The 21,569-nt window shown below is 33.2% G+C and overlaps 2 protein-coding genes across 3 annotated transcripts in view; both read right to left on the reverse strand.

The window, feature by feature from the left end:
- LOC113512945 (uncharacterized) overlaps nt 1-21,569 on the reverse strand; it is a 314,483-nt gene that overhangs the window by 133,805 nt on the left and 159,109 nt on the right. For both annotated transcript variants that reach the window (XM_052894780.1, XM_052894779.1), the window contains exon 4: nt 13,826-13,851. The gene's annotated coding sequence lies outside the window, so the exon portion shown is untranslated. The remainder of the gene's footprint in view (nt 1-13,825; nt 13,852-21,569) is intronic.
- On the reverse strand, nt 1,536-3,869 carry LOC116413695 (uncharacterized). Its single transcript, XM_052894749.1, has 2 exons — nt 3,083-3,869; nt 1,536-2,704 (listed from the first exon to the last, which is right to left on the reverse strand). The coding sequence occupies exons 1-2, from the start codon at nt 3,867-3,869 to the stop codon at nt 1,536-1,538; spliced, it is 1,956 nt and encodes a 651-aa protein (XP_052750709.1).

Raw genomic sequence — 21,569 nt, forward strand, 5'->3', positions numbered from 1 at the left:
ACAGCCTGTGGTGCTGGATGCAGGAGTCCCTGGCCTTTCTACTGTTTTATTTGTACCTGTGACTGTAGCTTGTGCTCCCTCATTACCTTTGCGCCGCCTGCAAACTATATGACGACGATTACGTCTAAATATACGTCCAGTCTCGTCTTCTAAAATGTACGACCTTGGCTCCTTTGCTTGTTGCACCACCTTCATTAAACGACGTTGACCGCCATCATTAATGACCACCTTATCATTTTGATCCAAGCTGGGGTAGACTTTGTGTTTTGCTTGTCTATCATAGATGGATTTTTGTCTTGTCTGTTTGTTTAATAACTTATCATAATTAAGCTTGTTGTCCACTTTGTCAGCTAATAACGGCTCGTAAATCGGTAGACGGGTATTTAAACGTCTTCCCATCAAAATTTGTGCAGGCGAATCCACACCATCCCTAGGTGTAGATCTTAAATTTAATAAACTTAAATGGAAATCATGTCCCGAATCTTCACATTTTTTTAGCATATTTTTTACGGTACGTATCGTGCGCTCGCTTTTCCCGTTAGATTGTGCATATAACGGAGATGAAGTAACATGCTCAATTTCCCAATTGAAAAGAAATTGTTTAAATTGTTTTGAAGTGTACGCCGGTCCGTTGTCTGTTATTAACATTTTTGGTATACCATATCTACAAAATTGCTCTTTCATTGCTCCAATAACACATGAGCTTCCAATTGAATTTATTCTATTAACTTCTACATAATTTGAAAAATAATCCACTAATATAAGGTAATATTTTTTTTTATATTCAAAGATATCCGACCCTAACTTATTCCACGGTAAATTTGGAATTGAATGCGGTATCATCGGTTCTCGGATCGGCCGCGGTGCATGCAGCGCACACGCAGCACAACTGCGTACGACACTCTCTACGTCACGCGACATGCCCGGCCAAAACATCACCTCCCGTGCGCGCCGTTTGCACCGGTCTATGCCTAAATGTCCTTCATGGACACGACGCAACATATCCTCCCGCAAAGTACTCGGAATGTATAACCGATTATCTTTAAGGATCAGGTTTTCTACATATTGTAAAGTATCCCTATAAGACCACAATAGACGTACTTCTGGATTCACGTTGTGTCTACTTCGAGGCCATCCATTACTAATATAATTTATTAATATTTGCGCTACTCTGTCATTTTTTAATTGCTCTTTTATTAAATCCAGTTTTTTATCACTGTATTGTAAATGCTCTAACATAAAACAGGTTTGTGCTTCTAATTCTTCATTGATCCGTTCATGCATCAGTATAGGTAATGGGGCGCGCGACAAAGTGTCCGCTATGTACATGAATTTGCCGGGCGTATAAACCACTTTGAAGTCATAACTTTGGATGCGTAGCATCATACGTTGCAGTCGCGCCGGCACAGCTGAGAGCGATTTTTTAAATATAGATTCTAGTGGTTTATGATCCGTCTGTATTGTTACATCGTTTCTACCGAATATGTACTGATGAAAACGTTCGCAAGCAAAGACAATCGCCAGCATTTCTTTTTCTATTTGCGCATAACGACGTTGTATATCGGTAAGTGTAGGGAAGCGAACTCGACCGGCCGCCCTGCCTGTAACACCACGCCGCCTAGTGCCTCCGCGCTCGCGTCCACTGATACCACTATAGGTAGTCGGTTCGAATACAGTGCGAGGACGGGAGCTGATGTAATAAGACATTTTAATTTATTTACAGCATTAGTATGCTCGGGTCCCCATACCCATTCCACATCTTTTTTTAGAAGCGCTCGTAACACTACTACATTTTCGGAATAGTTTGGAATAAATTTAGAAAGATAGTTTACCATACCTAGAAACCTTTCTAGGCCCTTTCTGTCTTTAGGTATTGGCATATCGACTACGGCTTTGACCTTAGCACTGTCGGGCCGCATGCCTCGCTCATCAAAAACATGTCCCAAATATGTAACCTCTTTTACATTAAATTTACATTTTTCTTTATTAAAACGAATGCCTATCTCTTTGGCTCTCTGGAGTAGCTTTTCTAATCTAGCATCATGTTCCTGTTTACTTGATCCCCAAACTACAATGTCATCGATAAATGATTCAGTACCTTCTATATCCTCAAGGTACTGTCTCATTAAACCATGAAACATTTCCGGCGCACAATTAATTCCATAGGGAAGTCTTAAAAATTGATACCTACCATAAGGGGTGCTGAAGGTACAGAGGTCAGCACTAGCCTCGTCCAGTTCCAGCATCCAAAAACCACAGCGTGCGTCCAACACGCTGAAGTGCGTGGCGCCGCGCAGGCGCGCGGCCACCTCCGTCACTGTCGGTAGCGAGTAGTGTGCGCGCTGCACCGCCCTGTTCAGGTCACGCGGATCTAAGCATATACGGATATCACCATTTTTTTTAGCAGCTATAACGATGGCATTCACCCATTCAGTAGGGTAACTCACCTTCCTGACAACTCCTAACTTTTCCATTCTTTTTAATTCTGTGTACAATTTATCTCTCATACCTAGAGGGATCCTACGTGTTGGACAGATAACGGGGGCAACACTTTTATTCACAACAATTTTGTGTTTGCCCGGTAGTTTGCCGAGACCGTGAAATAAATCCGAGTAGTTGTCAATATTTAAGGTATTTACTCTTTGGATCGCTCCTATTTGTAAACATGCATTCAATCCAAGAATGTTTTGACACTTCATATCTGCTATAACAAATTTTAAATTATGTACTTTATTTCTAAAACTAATTTTTAAATTGCAACTTCCAATGACAGGAACCGAGTTTCCCGTGTAGGACAACACTTTTTTATTGTATGGCATAAGACTATTCGGATTTATTCCTAATCGGTCAAAATCTATCTTTGTTAACACATTTAACATTGCCCCTGTGTCTAATTTAAAATTGATACGTTTACCACTAAAGTCTATTATTTCTATCCATTCCTTGGGTAAATATTTTTTACTTTTACCCATATTTACCATATTTATGTATAACACATCCTCACTAGAATCCGACAACGAAGTACTCACGGTATGCACTCTTTTGCCAAGCACTCTATTTGAACACACTCGAGCAAAATGACCTTGACCGTTGCACACGAAACACGTAGACCTAAACGCTGAGCACCGTTGCGCCCCCTCACAGTAGGTATTTCCACAACGCCTACAAGGAGTGTCGCGTTGCTCACGCGGTAGGCGCTGCTCGCTGCGCCCGCCGCGGCGGCCGCGCTGGCGTCGCCGGCCACCGCTCGGGCCCGCGCCGCCGCCTCGGGGCGCGCCGTCACCGTACACTGCATCCACATGAGTACCCGACGACGTCGCCTCCTCTATCTGTCTACGCTCCTCTCTAGACATCTCGGCCGCTTCACAAATTTGCACCGCTTTCGCGAGGGTCAAGTCCTCCGCCCGTAGTAATCTATCACGCACGACGTTATCCAATATTCCACAAACTATTCTATCTCTCAGTAAACCGTCCACTAGGTGTTCGAATTCACACCCTTGACTCAGTAATTTTAATGCCGTCACATACTGATTAATTGTTTCCCCAGCGACTTGATTTCTTGTAAAAAATTTAAACCTTAGAGATGTAACATTCACTTTCGTTCCGAAGTGGGTATCAAATTTTTTTTTTAAACACTCAATGTCATCGGGATTTTCCTCTTTTGAATACGAAAACGTAGAATAGACTTCATAGCCCTCTGCTCCAATGAGATTCACTAGCAAGCTCGCCTGTACCTCTTTAGATTCTTTATTGACGCCTGACGCTTTTAAAAACATGGCAAACTGTTGCCACCATTTCCGCCACGTTTCTGCTCGGACGGCAGGATTACCATCCACACGTAATTCTGAAGGAGGACGCGCGTGTTCCATTTTCCAGATATAACAATATGTCTACGGACACTGAACTTGACTTTCTTCACACCGGTTTTTAATTATAATACTGTAAACGCATTTATTTGATCGGACCGCTGCCACCATGTAGTGAAACACAACTTGCTAGCTCAATACTGTTTATTGTATATCGAAGGTACTAATATAAAAACCTCATCTTTCCTACCCACATAATTATACTACAGTTATGTGACAAGCGGGTGACACTGTTTTCTTGTGTGTGTGTAGGTAATTGAATATGTTTTGTCAGGCTTAGGATGAACACGTAAGGGAAAATCAATTACAGCATATATATGTTACTAGTGTTTACCCTCGACTTCGTTCCCTTGACCGGAATAATACCAGAGGGAGACTGTACAAAAGTCGATTGCTTGGGTAACTCTGTCCCATTCGTGTTTCAACCGTGAAACATTTGTGTTTGCATGGCTGTGTTTCAGTTTGAATGGTGGGATATGGCGTGAATTTACTGGGTACGGAGGAGTAACACCTGAGTCCTCAGGAATGGCAACGCATGGGGGGTATCATGGGCGAAACAGTATACTCTGTTATGTCCATGGTACTGCTCATGTCTATAGGCGACGGTTATAATTTTCCATCAGGAGGGCCGTCAGCTTGTTTGCCATTCTAAGTTGTATAAAAAAGAAAATGTTGAATGATTACAATAAAAAGAAGCATGGGACTTTCTCCATACCAAACAGTAGGTGTATGATAAGTTTCATGACAACTGAATGAGCCGTTGAGGTGGCAAAGAGTAAGAATCAAACAAAATTGGTCATTTTTTAAATTTAGTTATTGCCTGCACCTGTTAAAGAATGGTATATAAATATATTATTTATTATGAGGTAAAATCACTCTGAATTTATAATATACAAATTACCTACTGGTTTCCAGTATTCACATGAACATTTTATATACAATTAAACCATACCATATCATTAACAATATATGAAATTAAAATTCTTTAATTGTACAATTTTTTATGCAATTTAGAATGGCAAATAAGCTGACAGCCCACCTGATGGAAAGTGGTAACCATCGCCTATAGACATGAATAAAACTATGGACATTACAGAGTATATCGTTTCTCCTATGATACCTCCTATGCGTTGCCATTCTTAAGGACTAAAGTTTTAATTCCTCTGTACCTTATAAATTCACTATCATATCCTATCCTTCAAACTTAAACACAGCTATGCAAACAACTGCTTCATGGTAGAAACACGAATGGGACAGAGGTATCCAAGCTAACGACAAAGTCTCCCTCTGGTATAAATAAACGTTACAATCTTCGTAATAATTATTTGACTATACAGGAAACTGTAATACTAAAGTCTACAAAGTAGTTACAAAGCTTTAAGCACGTATGTGAGGCATGCATTAATCTTTGTTTTATACTCACGTATTTACGTAAGGCTAAATAAATATAAACCAAATAATCAACTGAGACTAGCACATCTGTTAACTGAAGTAGTGAGATGCAGTGAGCTACTTTCTGTCGGTTGTTGATGGGATTGAGGTAAATAAGAGTTAGTATTTATCTACAGTGTATGTACTATTTATTTTATGTGTTATTCCAAAAAACCTTAACATTTTCATTAGTACAAGCATTTAATATGTTTTCTAAAGACTTGTACTTAAATAAAGTACCGTATTTTATACGGACATATCCTCTTTTTAAAACAAAGAATATTCGTATATTATAATTAAAAACAAATAAACTCCCTGCCGTATCAAGAGTGAACAAGTATAGTAAACCACGTGGCCATTATATAAAATATATCACAATTATTGTTGATGGAAGTCCTAAAGAAGCTGTAGTTAAATAAGTGTGAATGGATTAACAGAAGTTGGTTATTTATGTTATATTATTTGTTATATATCAAATACAAAGTAAAATAAGTAAATATATGATTTTATAGTATGATATCTAAAATAATTGAACTAAGTAAACTTGTGCTTCATTTCTATTTATTACTAAGAGGCTTACAACCTTTATATTGCTAAAGAATATATATCATATACCATGTAAAGTTACAATTACGTAATTAAATTACTATATAAATCTATTATCCTACAGTTATTTATCATTAATTTGATACGTGCGTAATGGGATTGCATACGTTCATAGGTTACGGAAACCGCTTACCATCAGGTGAGTCTTATGCCTATTTGCCATCTTAGTGGTATAAAACCATGAAAGTAAAATATCTCTCCAGATAATACACTGAGCGCGTGGGTATTGTGGCATGCAATATTATGGATTCTATTATAAATGAAATGTACGTCGAGAGTTGTCCCTTATCGGATTTACAAGTCTGGGCTTATAAACCAAACTAAAAGTCTGCGCAGGCAATAAATATTTGATAATAATATTTGATGAAATCCAAAATCCGTTTAGTAGTTTTAATACCGCAAAATATATTTGTAAAGAGAGAAATAGACAACTTTTGAAGATACAAATACATTTATTTAATTCAAAACACCTTGATTTGTTTTAACCTTTGCAGAGGTAGCTTATTAGTTCCCTTTGATGCCGGCATTGGGTTATACAGAACAAACACCAAGTTTTATTGAAAAGCTTACGGTTGATATTTGGCTCGTTCAAGTTAGTTTATTAGAGGCAAAAGCGAATTCCATCAAAGTTAAATTATGTCAGCAGACATCAGGATACTTGGGAGGAGTTACAAATCGGTCCTTACTGAAGCGAAAGTCGGTTCAATGCAAGTTGCTGATTCGGTGGTTAATGTTTTAATTAAACAAGAGTAAAACATTGTTAATGTAACGTATAATATATTCATATTTACTTAAGCCAACTATCATGAATATCGGGATTGTTTAGTTTAATAGCACAACTTCTAATTGATTCGATCAAAATACTTAGTAAATTCAAATTTTTATGCAACTTAGACTGGCCTATAGTCCTATATAGACCATTGCCTATAGTCATGTATCATAAACATGACTCTGCCGCCTATAATACTCTTTATACGTTGTCATTCTTAAGGATTGAGGTGCTATGCCTCTGTACCTTGTAATTTTACTGCCATATTTCAGCCTATAAATTGTAACACAGCCATACAAATACAGCTGTTTTACGGCAAAAACACAAGTAAGATTAAGGGACCGAGATGCTAAGATTCAACTATCTCATACTATAGGTATTTCGAGAAACTACTTCTTAGTGGAAAGTTAGCTTTTAAAAGAAATCTGCATTCAACGTTTTTAAAAAGGACGTAGGTAATAATTACCTTTTACCAAGCTAGATGGCTGCTTGATAATTTGGTAATTTAATTTTAAATGGAGTTTCCTTTCTCTTTTACTGGTACACTGTGGTTTTTTTAATAGGATTAAAATAGAATGTCCGTCTGCTCTATTGGTATACTCTGGCGGGGTACCCGTGAGTGATGATATATGAGGCTGAAGTCAGCCCAGCTGTAAGATTACCTACAGTTTATACGCAGGATAAGTTGTTTGGTTAAAGGTTCAATTTTGAGTTCACGAGTTCCTTTGCATTGGTATATTTTGCTTTATCTTTATCTGCTTACTGGTAGTCAATCCTACTTCAAATGAAATGATAGAAGCTTTCTAATGGTGTGAAAATGTAGGATAAAATACTAAGCTCATCGGTCGCTGCTACGACACGACCGTTCTTTCGTCGAGAGAGGCCGGTGGCACTCTGTCCTAATTAAATAATACGTAATACAATATTAAAACGATATTATTTTTTTAGATAAATGAAGATGGAATGATGCACTCGCCTATGGTAATTATGCTCATTAATAACCCTACTAGCTTTTAGCCGCGAATTCGTTTGTGTGACTAGGATGTCTTTATTGACCTGAACAAAAAGGAGTCTATATATATTTTTTTTTATTGTACAATACGTATATTTATATCAAATTTCATATTGATAGCTTAAGTTATTAAGACGCTAAAAGATAAGAAACAAGCAAATAAACAAACTGACATTTACATTACGCGCATAATATTATATTAGCAAGGGCATCCTATCAGGTTAAAACCCAGCTGTTTTCCTGGAAAATATCGTGGTAATCCCCAATGAATTTGTCACGATAGATCAACTGACCTGAAATGAAGTCGGTATACTTGTATCATTCCTAATTGTAAAGTACCTTACTAGCGTAAACCAATAGCACTATATAATATGTTTTTGTTCATTAAAAAACCCGTAAGAGACCAGATATACACCAGATTTCGCCAGAAATAGTTTAGAGATGGGGAGTTTGAATTTTGCGAATTCGAATGGTCAACACTAGGCTGATGCCTCGTTTAGAGGTGAAACACATGTCGCAACATGTGCGTAGACTTAATAAAGATCAGAGATTGATAACTGATAGGGAACTCCATACAACTTCTTCTAATAAAAAAGTACTCAATCCTCAAATGTTGGCCGTCGCACACATGCTAAAGGTAGTGGAATTAAACAAAATAATTCTCAAGTAATTAACGAATTCTGTCAGAGGGCTATATATTTTTACCCACGTATAATTCCCGAAACTCGAATTTATAGAAATATTTTAACTTTTTATATACGAAACCTTATAAAAAAGTAAGTATATGGTTAGACGAATGTTAATATTATAATACAGAAATTGTTTATTTAAGTACTTATTAACCTTAGGTTCACGAAGTCACTCCCAAACAATAAAGCGAAAGTAAATTACGTGGACGCTTACGACAAAAGTATTGACGCAGAGTTCCCTCCCTCCATAAATCATAGTTGACAGAGTAAATGGGAAAAAATATTGCCCCATTAAATTTAAAAGATTCCTTGTGGCGGTACTAATCTGCGCAGTCCGTACTGAATAGAAAAATAAAAATAATTACTTGCCCGGCATAAATTCGAGCACTTTGGGAAATGCTTGACATTTATTATGCGCTGGTGTTGTTTTTTTTATACAATTAGAGAAGTTCAGCGTGGCTGACTGATTTTTAATTAAAACTAACAGCTCACCCCGACTTCGCTCGGATATATTAATGAAGAAAATGAGAGCAAATATTTCACAGATATTCTTTCGTATAAAGCTTGTTCTGACAATCACAAACATAACAAAAAAAAAAAAAACTAGCAAATAAGAGTAGCCGTTTTTTAACTTTGTTAGCCTTTTAAGTGTAAAAATTAATAAAACAAGCTCTTCACGTTTATTTATTATTATATTTATTTATTTCACATTTATGAGTTTCTATAATTTATAACTATTATATATATATTTATTCTTATCTTCATTATTATGATAGCTGACTCGGCAAACTCGTTCTTTCGTCCCCTGTCGTCACTTACTAGGTTCATTTTTTAATCGGAATAAAAATTGTTTTATTCTTCAAGTTGGGGAAACACATTTACGTATTACATTACAGAATACGCCGAATGGTTTCGCCACAGCATGGGTCACTCCTTCCTTTTCCGTGGGTGTGGTAAGAGGCAATTAAGGGAACTTACTAGTCGGGGGATAGGTAGCGACGTTTCTTTCACCAAAAATCACCAAAGTTTAATTGCGGTTGCCAAACCGCTTGCCAAGCCTGGTAACTACTGGCAAAACCTCTCTAATTAGGAGAGACTTATGTTCAGTAATGAACAACCGGTGATATGATAATGACGATACAAAATTTAATTAAAATCGGTTGAGCGATTTCAGAGATTACCAAGAATTATATATTAAAATTATGTTCCAATTATTCGACAAATTACTACTGTAAACACAATATAGTATTTTTTTATATTAGATTTTAACACCAAAAGATTATTATTGAACAATATCAAAGCTTATTACTGAACTAAAAAGTGTTAAATGCAATTGAAATCCCAATTAAAAATTTTATTTTTAAATATTCACTGAACAAAAGTTACATTACTTTTCAGCCATTTTTATATATTTTTTTTCTGAAAGATTTGAAACGGCCTGTATATTGCTGTAACGTAATTGGGACGAATATTATTCGCCACTTGATTTTATAGCAATGAGGTTTTCAGTTCATATATTTTTTACGATCACTTCAGCCTAATAGGATTTTTATTTTATGGCAGATTGACAAAACTTTTTCCTGAAAATGTGTGTCATGCAAGCTTTTTTTTTAATAAGAATTAAACAGAGTGATGTTTTGGAAAAGGAAAAAATGAAATTAAAATAATTCTGTAATCGTAAACGTTTCTTTGTATTATATATGATTTCATATTTACTTAATATACTACACAAATGGAAGTGAATTCAATGAACTGCATGGATGTAAAAGAATTTGTAAAATGTGAAAGAATGAGAAGGGAAGTTGGAATATTCTACTCAGAATTTTAATATTTCTGTTAAGTGGACTTCAGATTTCTTTGTGAAATATGAACTATTGTTATAATGAATAACAAAGTTATTAAGAAAAAGTTACGGACAGTTCCCTTGTAATTAAGAAACAGAATAAATATTATAACTGTACGTTAATGAAAAATAACTCTCATTCGTCGGGATGCAAATTTACAGAAATCTTTGAATTTATAATATTATATTAATTTGCAATTGCAAAGTGTATTATTTCTTTCTTGTAACTTTGGAAACAGATTAGCAACCAGTTGCCAAGAAAAATAAATATCTTGTAAGGTTGTTTGTATAAGAAGATTTTCTACTTTTGTATTACAATTATCATTGTATTTTGTTATAATATTATTAGATATATATTTTATTTAACAAATATCTATTATCATCATTTATGGCCTATGGTATCCCACTGCTGAAAAAAGTCCATTCCTTGCTGCTTTTATCTTTCACAATCACTAGCCAAGGCGCACCACTTCTTCTGGAGCAATCGGAATCATATTTCCATCAAATACGAGATTCTGCCACCTCTTTTTGGATTTATACAAAGCCAAAATATACAGTTTTGTCATATCTATCAGCTGGCGACTTACATATCTAGTCCTAATATTATTATTTTTATATATAGCCTTATTTTATTGTTGTATATATTATTGTCGCCTTTTATGCTATAAAATTATTTTCCGAATTCAACTACGCTTCATTCAGCAAATTGTTAAATTTCATAAGTACTATTACCGGATTTATACGTAATATACCTACTTATTATGATTGTATATGAAAGTGTCTAATTATTTTAAGTATTTAATTTTAATGTTTGATATCAATTAAAAGTTTTGCGTAATTGTATTTACACGTTGTATAATAAATTAAGCTTGATCCACTCAAGAAACAATATCTTACAATTCCCAAACAGCCATCCTTATTGAGGAAAATGCCCCAAGGCATTCTCTAAATAATCCTCAATTTACGCCAATACCGATTAGATGTAAAAGTCTTTTGAAATACCAAGAGGTTTATGCAGAGCTTTAGAGTGGATATCTACAGACTGGATAAAGATTCTATAGACCAATATGGATGTATAAAGAATCCTATATATAACATTTTAAAATATTTAAATAAACTTAAAATTTACATTTAATATAGTTAGTCTTGCACTTTATAAACTTTAGTAAGTTCTGGATATTTAGGTAGTATTACATATAGTGATGTCTCGAATCGTTAAAAATGTATATTCGCAGACACTGATATCAATACGGATCATTAATATAATTCACAAATATGACCTCTAATTTTTACAATTTAAGATATTTTAATTATTGTAGTACCTCTAAGGTATTATCATAATAATTATAAGTGTCACATAATTAATTGCCTGGTCCTTAAGCTAGCATAACCTCTGTAATGAGAAATCAGGCAACGAACATGTGGGTAAATTGAATATTTAACAACTAACTTGTAACTATATTCAAAATTTAAATATTAAATTTTTGCAATACAAGTATATCAAATACCTATGCGATTTTAATAAATAAAAACAATAATTTATATGAAATTTAATAGTATTTCAATGTAACCTATATTTAGAATTTCATGTATGTAATGAAATTTAATAATGTAAAAGATCTGTTCAAGATCCGTCAAAAAGTAACGGATACGGATGTAGATCTATTTTCCCTCTCGAATATCCCCGGATACGAATATCCGGTACATCACTAGTTACAGCTGCCTTTATTATGGACAAACTTAAAAGCAACAGGTAAATGGTAATGAACAGATTGTGAGCAGAGAAAATCCCAGGCGCACCTAGTAAGATAAATGATAATTTTTCGAATTATTTGCAGTCTTATAATTTTGAAATAGGAATAAGTAATATTTTACTGCAAATGTCTTATAAAAAAGACAAGAGCAATAAAGTGTGTCGTGAGTGACAGACCTGTGGAATAAATCAAGACTCAGACGCAATTATTTTGATGTACTGAACTAATATCTCGAGTTTCTCATCGCGTGGCCAATTTGTAAACAGCGCACCTGTGACTCGTCGTGGATTGACAAACTGTGGCAACAGACGGCAACGTCTCCTACAAAATGGAGGTTAGTCTCTGAAGATAAAGCATATGACATTTTTCATTTGACGTCATGATACAAAAAAAAAAACATATTCCGATACAAAAGTTAATAAACAGTTATATAAATGACTTTCATAATTCACTTTTTATGTTGTGATTTTTTAATGATACTTTATTCCTAGATTATATATGTTATATTATAATACTGTTTAAAATATGCCCGAAGATTTGAATCTGGTTGCATATGTAAATAATAAGAAATATTTTTATTAAGACAGTGGAATACATATTATATAATCGAATTCTATCTACATAGCTATACTTTATTTTTTAGCTCATGGTAGATATATTACCTATAGACATTCTATACTAGTCAATCATCAGGTAAGCATATATCATAGTTATGATAAGACGCATGTTAATATGGAGTTGAATACTTAGCGTAAATATCTAGGCATCTGTCTGTCTAGACATCATACTTTTACAAAATTTTAAAAAATATTTCGATATATTAAAAAACATTTTTAAAGTTAAAAAACTTTAAAAATGTTTTTTAATAGTTTAACTCATTTCTAACTATCCAGTGAAGTTTGTAAACTTGCATAACAAACTGCGCTCTTTTTACAGTGTCGTTTAATTTAAATAGAAAAATAAAGATTTACACACACATGTATTAAGTAGAATATTTGCCATAAATAAGTAAGTAGGTTATACTTGTATTTAAAAAAATATAAGAAAATAAAAAAAAAAAAATGTTATAAATGAGTGCAAAATTTAGTTAAATGATTCTATTACCAACCCGTTTTTTACTGATTACGTATCCAGGGATTTTTCATATATCAATGTTCAACGTACGTATTTAAGCCGCTATACTCATTTATTCCCTTATAATCTACTTTCGAGTTACTGTGGGCGACTAAATTCAATCAAGGTTATCGCATGACATTATTAATATTTTGCCAAAAAAAACTCATTCATTATGTTTACGAATATATACCTATGTTTCTTATCAATTTTTATCAAAAGCGTTCAACAATTATAATATTATTTTAATTAATTATATTTTATTGTACATCTTAATATTTTTTATTGTATCAGCTGTTATTTGCCCACTATTGAACATAGTCTCCCCCATAAGGGGAGGGGGGGGGGGGTTGCCAGTAGTTGCCACACTTGGCAGGCGGACTGACAACCGTCTTTGGTGATGTTTTAAATGAGACGCTGTTGGCCATCCTTCCTACATAATATACCTTAATAATACATATGGAAATATGACAGTGGAAAGCAAATGCACAAAGGTGAACTCTGCAAGAGTTATCTTCCAGCAAACCCAAAGTGTAAAGGAGCATCAATGTCAGCGGGTAGAGCGGCGTACAATACCGAGCCAATTTACAAACAAAACTAACTAGACCAATTTAAATTTATATATAACCAATTGCGTTATAATTATTTCTATATGTACATATATACATTATATAAATTAGTAAGAATTTTGTATATTTTTAAAACGATCTGTGATTAAAAATTTACATTAAAAAAAACTTACCAATAATAACTTCCAATGATGATTTTCTGTAACAAAAAGAATAGTATAATTAATTTGAGTGCATATATATTAGGAGACTTTGTACAAATGTCATTTGCTTGGGTACCTTTATCTCATTCGTGTTTCTACTGTGAAGCAGTTGTGTCTGCATAGCTGTGTTTCGGTTGGAAGGGTGGGATATGACAGAGAATTTACTGAGTAAAGAGGCAGACTCCTCAGGAATGGCAACGCATGGAGGGTATCATGGGCAAAACAATATACTTTGTTATATCCATGGTACTGTTCATGTCTATAGGCGACGGTTATCGCTTTCCATCAGGTGGGTCGTGAATTCGTTTGTCATTCTAAGATGCATAAAAAATATATATTTATAATAAACTGTATAATTGCGTTTACATGCTTTTAATGCTAGAGTCATGGTCACCTTTGCTTATTTCAATACGAAACGTATATGTAGATAATTATAAACGATATATAGATTATCATAAAATTATAATTCATGATTATGAAATATAATAAATTGTTATAAAAGAGCAGTTTCTTTTAACACAAGCAATCTCTACCTAATAGGAGATATCAAACACTGTAATGTAATTATCTTTGTATAAAGAAATAAATAAATTATTAAATAATAAATTAAAATTATAAACGTATATTTAATTAATAGATAAAAAATGGGACAATAACAACATTCTACTTATCCTAAATTTCATAACATTTGGTAGAGCTAATAGCTAAATGGGGTCGGAAAATAAGAAAGAAATAAACTTAATATTATTTTAAGTCAATATTAGAAAGAGGAATTACAAAATTTTATATTATATTTTTTTTTGCAATCGACATTATAAATAAATACACAGAAAACAATAAATATACAATAGCTTATACATATCTGTACAAAGTTATGTGTACTTAACTTGAACTTTCTCAAGAAAATAATAATATCATGAATGTCAAAAGTCAATTGACGTAAAGGTCAGCTGTGTCCAACTTGTTTGGAAGAAATAAACTTCTATATTTATTTAAATAACTTTATTGATCAATAATATGATGGGTGTTTTTATATTACTGTAGCATGGTATAATATCACACAGTTATATCGTCACGATATAATTTGCCACATCGATATTGTGAACATATCGGCAAGACGATATTGTAACCATGCATGCAGAACGATTGTTGCATGCATGGTTATATTATCGTTGATTGCTTACATTTTGCTTTTCTATTATATCGTGACGGTAACATGGCATGGAATGATATCATATATCGTTCCATGCTACAATAATTTATAAAACCGCTCAGAGGTATAAAATATATATAATATACTTAAGGCTAGTAGTATAGGCATTTTGATTTAAAATTTTTGTTTCAAAAAAGAGTAGAACAATATTGTTATTATATTAACTGTTATATTATATTATAATAACCGGTGGTATAAACAGATAGAAAGATAGCTATTCGTATTATGTAAAGTTAAGACAGGGAAAGAGAGAAGGCTGCTTTTTAGTAACAGCGATTTTTGTCCAGCTTCAATTTAACTTTCAACTTTGTGTCCCCAGAAAACCTGATGGCCAAATATGGAAGGAAGCATTTCATAAAATGCTTTCTGGGGATATCAATTTTTTTGATTCGAAACCAAAATAATTCACCGAAATTAGATAGAAATAGCATTGGTTGAGTTAGAATACGCAACCTAGAATATTTTTATACCTTCAGGTAAAAATAACAGTTTGTACATACTCATAATAATTATTGGTAAGAGTATAACAAGGTGGCCTTGTTACTAATAGCAATCTTTTCAAGGTAACCTGTGATTAATGAAACGGTCTTCTGTCGAGGTACACATAACACCTGTGCTATTTATCTTAAAAATTATTAGTTTTTTTTTTTATTTTTTATTTTTCTATACTTACAACACGAGTACATCTCGATTCTATATCTAATTTAAAGTTTGAAGTTATGAAATACAGCTACTTAAGTGAGATACAGGTCCAATAAAAGATTGCATTAAACCTGTATCAATTGCTATTTTGGCTACAGCAAAAACTTGTTTATGCCTTTATTAAATTCTCTATTACATTAGGAGAGAAATAAGAATCCTAAGAGGGAATTTAAAAACTTGATGATGCGACAAAGATAAAAGCTAGGAGCTGACACAGATAATGTATGGAGAAGGTAAATGGGGTAATTTACGTTACATTAAAAGTAGAAACAAAAAATTAAATTGCTTTTTTTGAGATCGAGGTTGATGCTATCAATATAATATAACACACCCCTTATACTGATACCGGACTTATGGGTAGAGGGAATAAATAGAAGTCATTTACATAAATAAATCGAAGTTGTATTTCCCTATGGGATAGCAGACGAAAAGGATTGAAGTCTATTTGTTTTGTTGAAAACAGATTTATCTATGTATTAATAGAATTAGTTATGTAATGAAAAATATATTAATATACGCTAATCTGTTTGCAGTAATTATTATTACAAAACAACCGTTGAATATGTCAATTTATAACCTTCTATAAAATTCGATTATTAATATAGTCGTTATCGTCATTTTGAAAATTGCAATATACGTAGTAGAGTTTACTTAATTTATGGTAATGCAAGTATTAATTCGAAATTTCAAAAAGTGAATGTAATAAATTAAAAATCACACAATATTTTAATTTAATTTAATTTCGCTGTTTATGGATGTGACAGGTCGAACAATAAAACAGTGGACGTTACGTAAACTATATATTAAACTGATAAAAAAATATGCCAAATACAAATATGTCTATAAAAAAGGGCGGCTGGCCAAATTGCCAATAACAATGGCAATCATGTTTATCTTATACAGTTGTCATATAGTATATTTTTAAAGGATTTTATACCTTATTAAGCAACACCTAATTTAATAAAACCATTAGAATTTTTAGCTAACAAGGTGTTAGGTGTAGGGTGTAACAAGGTGTCTTAGATGTCGGCAAAGCGTGCGTGATATCCCTGGTGTTACACGAGTCAATAGGTTACGGTAATCACGCTTACTGTTAGACATATCCATATACTGTTGATCGTATACTTGTTTGCTACCATAGTAGTATAAAAAAAGAATTTTTCGCTAATCTTATTTAAGATTTACCCATATATATGTATATATATATATATACATGTGTACTTCCAAAAGACAATCTTTTTTTTCCCTCAATAAATGGGTAATATACAACTGTTAAAGGTTAATTTTGTACCTTACAATTCTAATTTTAAAATTTTTCACTTTATTTCTAAGGATTAAAATTCTTAGGCAAAAATCCCGATGTGCAGAGTGATTGACATCGAGAGTATCCTTTAAAGGAAGTGTTTCATAAATAAATCTGAATATTTTAATAAAAAAAAAAAAAAACAGAAATAAGGATCTTAAAATAATATTAAGAAATTAGTGTTAGAAGACTCAGAATTTTTAGCGTTTTTGAGTTTTTGACTCATTAGATTTCTATTCTAAAATATTCTATAGTATGGATTTTTAGTTTTACGTACCATAAACATATCAATTTCAGTCTGTATAAATATATCATATTAGTCGTTAACTGCCCATTGCTGAACATTCATCTTTCCCTGGGGGTGTTTTTATTAGTAATTACCACGCTTGGCAGGTGGGTTAACAATCTCAGTTAGGCTTTATTGATATTTCAAGAAGCTGCTACCTATCTCTCTACCATTACATTCTATTTATTCCTTTTTTATGCCACTTATGGAACAGGAAGGGGTGGCCCATTCTAAATCGCGACAACGGGATTTTATTTATATTACTGTATTTATCTATTTACTTCTATAAGACACAATCTATTCTGGTTACCTGACAACCACGTAAAATATAACTGTTAAAGCTCTATTTTGCAGTTTAAAATAGAAAGAAGTGGAGTGAGAGAACAGAGGGTTTATATATGCAGTGAGATATAAATAGATTCTTGTGCTCGCAATCTGTCGAGAAGCGGCTTAGTGCATTCAGCAAGGGGACGTGATTCACCGGCCTGCTTCCTTCTCTCAACTTATAATTTATTCCCAATGATAGTTAATTTTAGATAAATTTAAATCAGCTAATCGTATTTTGTTCTTATTCAATTCAATTCAATCCAAATTTCTGGATCTCATTTGAGCTCATTTGTAGAATTTGCAGTCAGCTAATGGAGTAAGTAATTAAAAGGGCTTCTATTAGGTATATATTTAATGATAAGAACTAGGGAATATAAGGTTTGTAAAATGTATATTCCCTATAAAGTTATAAAATTATTGAAATACCTTATGGTTACAATATATAATTCCCCTTATTTACTTCTTGAGAATGTATAAGAGCACAATTTATCGATTTACATATTGCAAAATAACTAATACATATACAGAATATGTTATAGAGCAAGTAAATAATATAAAACAAAAATACAGCCGCGACTATTTTTTTATTCTAAACCATACAAAAGATTTTAATATCGTTTTTGACTGTTATTTTAATGTAACAAAAGGTTTTCACATGCAATATATTCGATACACATTAACGAAACTTTTGTAAAAGTGGATAATAGTATCAAACCGAAGCTAGGACTGGTCACTAGTAATCCTTGCTCGTATTATAAATATGACAGTGTGTTTGTTCCTTTGTTACCTTTTGGCATCTTAATAGGTTAATCAAATGCTATGAAATTATGTACGTACTACATGGGATGGAGAAGAATGTAGGTTTAGATTATACAGATAGAGCATCGACTCTCAAAAACTCGCTTTTTTTATCAGTGTTGTATATACTTGCGCACACAATGTATCTTGACGTATCTGTATTTCATTATTTAATACATAAAAAGAATTTTTACGCATTAAAAATATGAAAAAATAAATAATAAATATATAAATATGGAAATAAATATGGAAGTTATGAATGAAACAGTCATAACTATTTATCGCGCAAACTTGTATGAATAAGCTGACCTGCTTTTCTCGAAGCATTTGTTTAATTTCATTTATTTATTTTGTGATACATAGGTAACAATGGATGGTAAAACAAGATAAGTCCTCTTTGATCAACCTTATACATCGAGGTATATAAATTTGCAATTATATAAGATATATAAGAAAATCAATAATGTCACATTTACAGTAAAAAAATCATAATATTATGGAAATTTATTGCATTTATCTCTAAGGAAATCGTCAATTGAATAGAATGTACTGTTTACTAGGTATTCATACAGTTTAGTTTTGTATTTATACATATGAAATAATTCTCTTTGTATTCAAGTAAAATAATATACGTAAACCATAAAATACAGTATAAAAATATAGAGTTCTCTGTGTAACATCAGCTCTACGTGTACGCTCTCAACCGGTCAATGATCTGTTACGGAGCTACACCAATAAATGCACTAAGCTACGAATAACCATTCACTTTGTGCAGCTTACATTCAGTTCACCGCGTCATTAGTATAAAGGTTTGGCACTGAATAGGTTTTATTTGGTACGATACAGATGGCAGATATTTCATAATTATGAACGTTCAAATCAAAAGGGAGATTACAAAGTTTGTAGCAGTGCTTTTATGAGTGAATTTTGATTTGTAAGATGGTAGTAAAATTACAGCGTATGAAGGCATAACAGTTTACTCTAGGGAAAAGGGATTATTAGTATTGGGATCTAATAGCCCCATTACTAGTAATATACCCTATCTCCACGTTCTCCTTGAAAACCATCGTATTCTTGTGGAAATCTTCACGATGAGTTAACTGCCTGCTTTCATCCTTATCTATCATGACCAACGAGAGGTTTCTGCTTCGCTACTGTATATCGATAGTGCAGGCGGGGTTGTCATTCTATTTTCACCCATTAAAACAAATTAATTCATGAGATTACTTATTTTATATTTACTTATATTTATTGATATATTTACCAGAGGGAGACTTTGTACAAAAGTCGATTGCTTGGGTACCTCTGTCCCATTCGTGTTTCAACCGTGAAGCAGTTGTGTTTGCATGGCTGTGTTTCGGTTTGAAGGGTGGGATATGGCGTGAATTTACTGGGTACAGAGGAATAACACCTGAGTCCTCAGGAATGGCAGCGCATGGGGAGTATCATGGGCGAAACAGTGCACTGTTATGTCCATGGTGCTGCTCATGTCTATAGGCGACGGTTACCACTTTCCATCAGGTGGGCCGTCGGCTTGTTTGCCATTCTAAGTTGCATAAAAAAAAAAAATACTTAGGGGATGGTTAATCGCTTCCCATCAGATTGGGTGTCAGCTCGTTCCAGGTTAAATGATATTAAAAGTAATTGAAATTAAAATAATACGGGAATGTTTAAAAACCAACAATTTCACCCAGAAATTTTTACGTTGACTTTTAGCTTAATTTTGCGGAAGTAAACAGACGTAAAAGCTTGTAATAGTATACCGGTAGAAATTCAGTATTCCAATATCAGTTAATGGAGTGATAAATATTTGTAACTTTTTATAATATTACTCTTTATCTAGGGTATGAAATTTTTTTTTTATACAGCATAGAATGGCAAACAAGCTGACGGCCCACCTGATGGAAAGTGGTAACCGTCGCCTATAGACATGAGCAGTGCCATGGACATAACAGAGTATACTGTTTCGATTTTTAAATTTGGAATGATGCGGTACACATTAAGACGCTGTACTGATAAATAGTTTTTATTCGTAGACTTTGAAGATAAAAAAGACCACATTTCAAATATTTAAATTTGGAATGCTGAATCGTTTGTTTTTGTTCGGTAAAATAACAATTCTATTCTTTATAAAATTATAATGCACCAAATCGTCAGTGAACTATTTTAAATACAAAAAGAATTATCAAAATTGGTTTCGAATTGGCAACATAACTTACTCATGAAAATACACGAGTGATGAGTTGAAAACCTCCTTGTCGTTTGTCGTTCCTTCTAACATTATTTTTTTAATTAAAGATTATTTTCTATTTTTTTTAGACCACGAAGGTGGCAAATAAACATATAGCCTGACTGACGGTAAATGGTCATTGTAGCTTATAATATCACTGAACTGAAGAAAATTTAATACACCTTTTTAAAGAATCCCATACTGTAGTATCTGGGGAAAACCTCGCCCGGGAGCTTATTTCACAGCTTGAGCGTTCGCGGGAGGGAACTCCTCCGAAACCGCACTGTACTGTATGCGGCCATTTGGGTTCTAGCGTGTGAGGATGAGTTCCCCAGTCGATGGCGAGCAATACGAAGATAAAAGATAGATGTGACTACCTTAAAAATGAACTTCAAGATGTCTTTATAACACAAATAATACTTTTCGAAAACTCGCAAAATATAACTTCATTTATTGTTGCGGTCTATAGACAAGTACTTATATTCTATACCATAAATCCAGACGGCGCGGCACCGATCCTGTTTACAGAATAAATATTATAAAAAAAAGAAACAAAGTTCATCTCGGCCTTTGAAGGTGGTAGAGGGTGAAAATAAATTGATACAATCAGTCGGGAGTAGAAGAAAAACAAATAAGTATTTATATTGAAATGCCATAGCAATCATTCTTTGTTTGAATTGTTCAAGTATATTATTTGATTGTTTTGAACCTATTAAAGTAAGTATGATTACAATAACGATCACGTAGCGGATAGTCAGAGGTATATGATTATTGTTTTTTTGGTACTCCGTAAAGTAAATAAGTTGACAGCCCATATAAACATAGATGTGGCAAAAGCATCCATGTAGATTTCCT

This window comes from Galleria mellonella, unplaced genomic scaffold, assembly GCF_026898425.1.
Source record: "Galleria mellonella isolate WM207_F2 unplaced genomic scaffold, CSIRO_AGI_GalMel_v1 utg23, whole genome shotgun sequence".
Classification (NCBI taxonomy): Eukaryota; Metazoa; Arthropoda; class Insecta; order Lepidoptera; family Pyralidae; genus Galleria; species Galleria mellonella.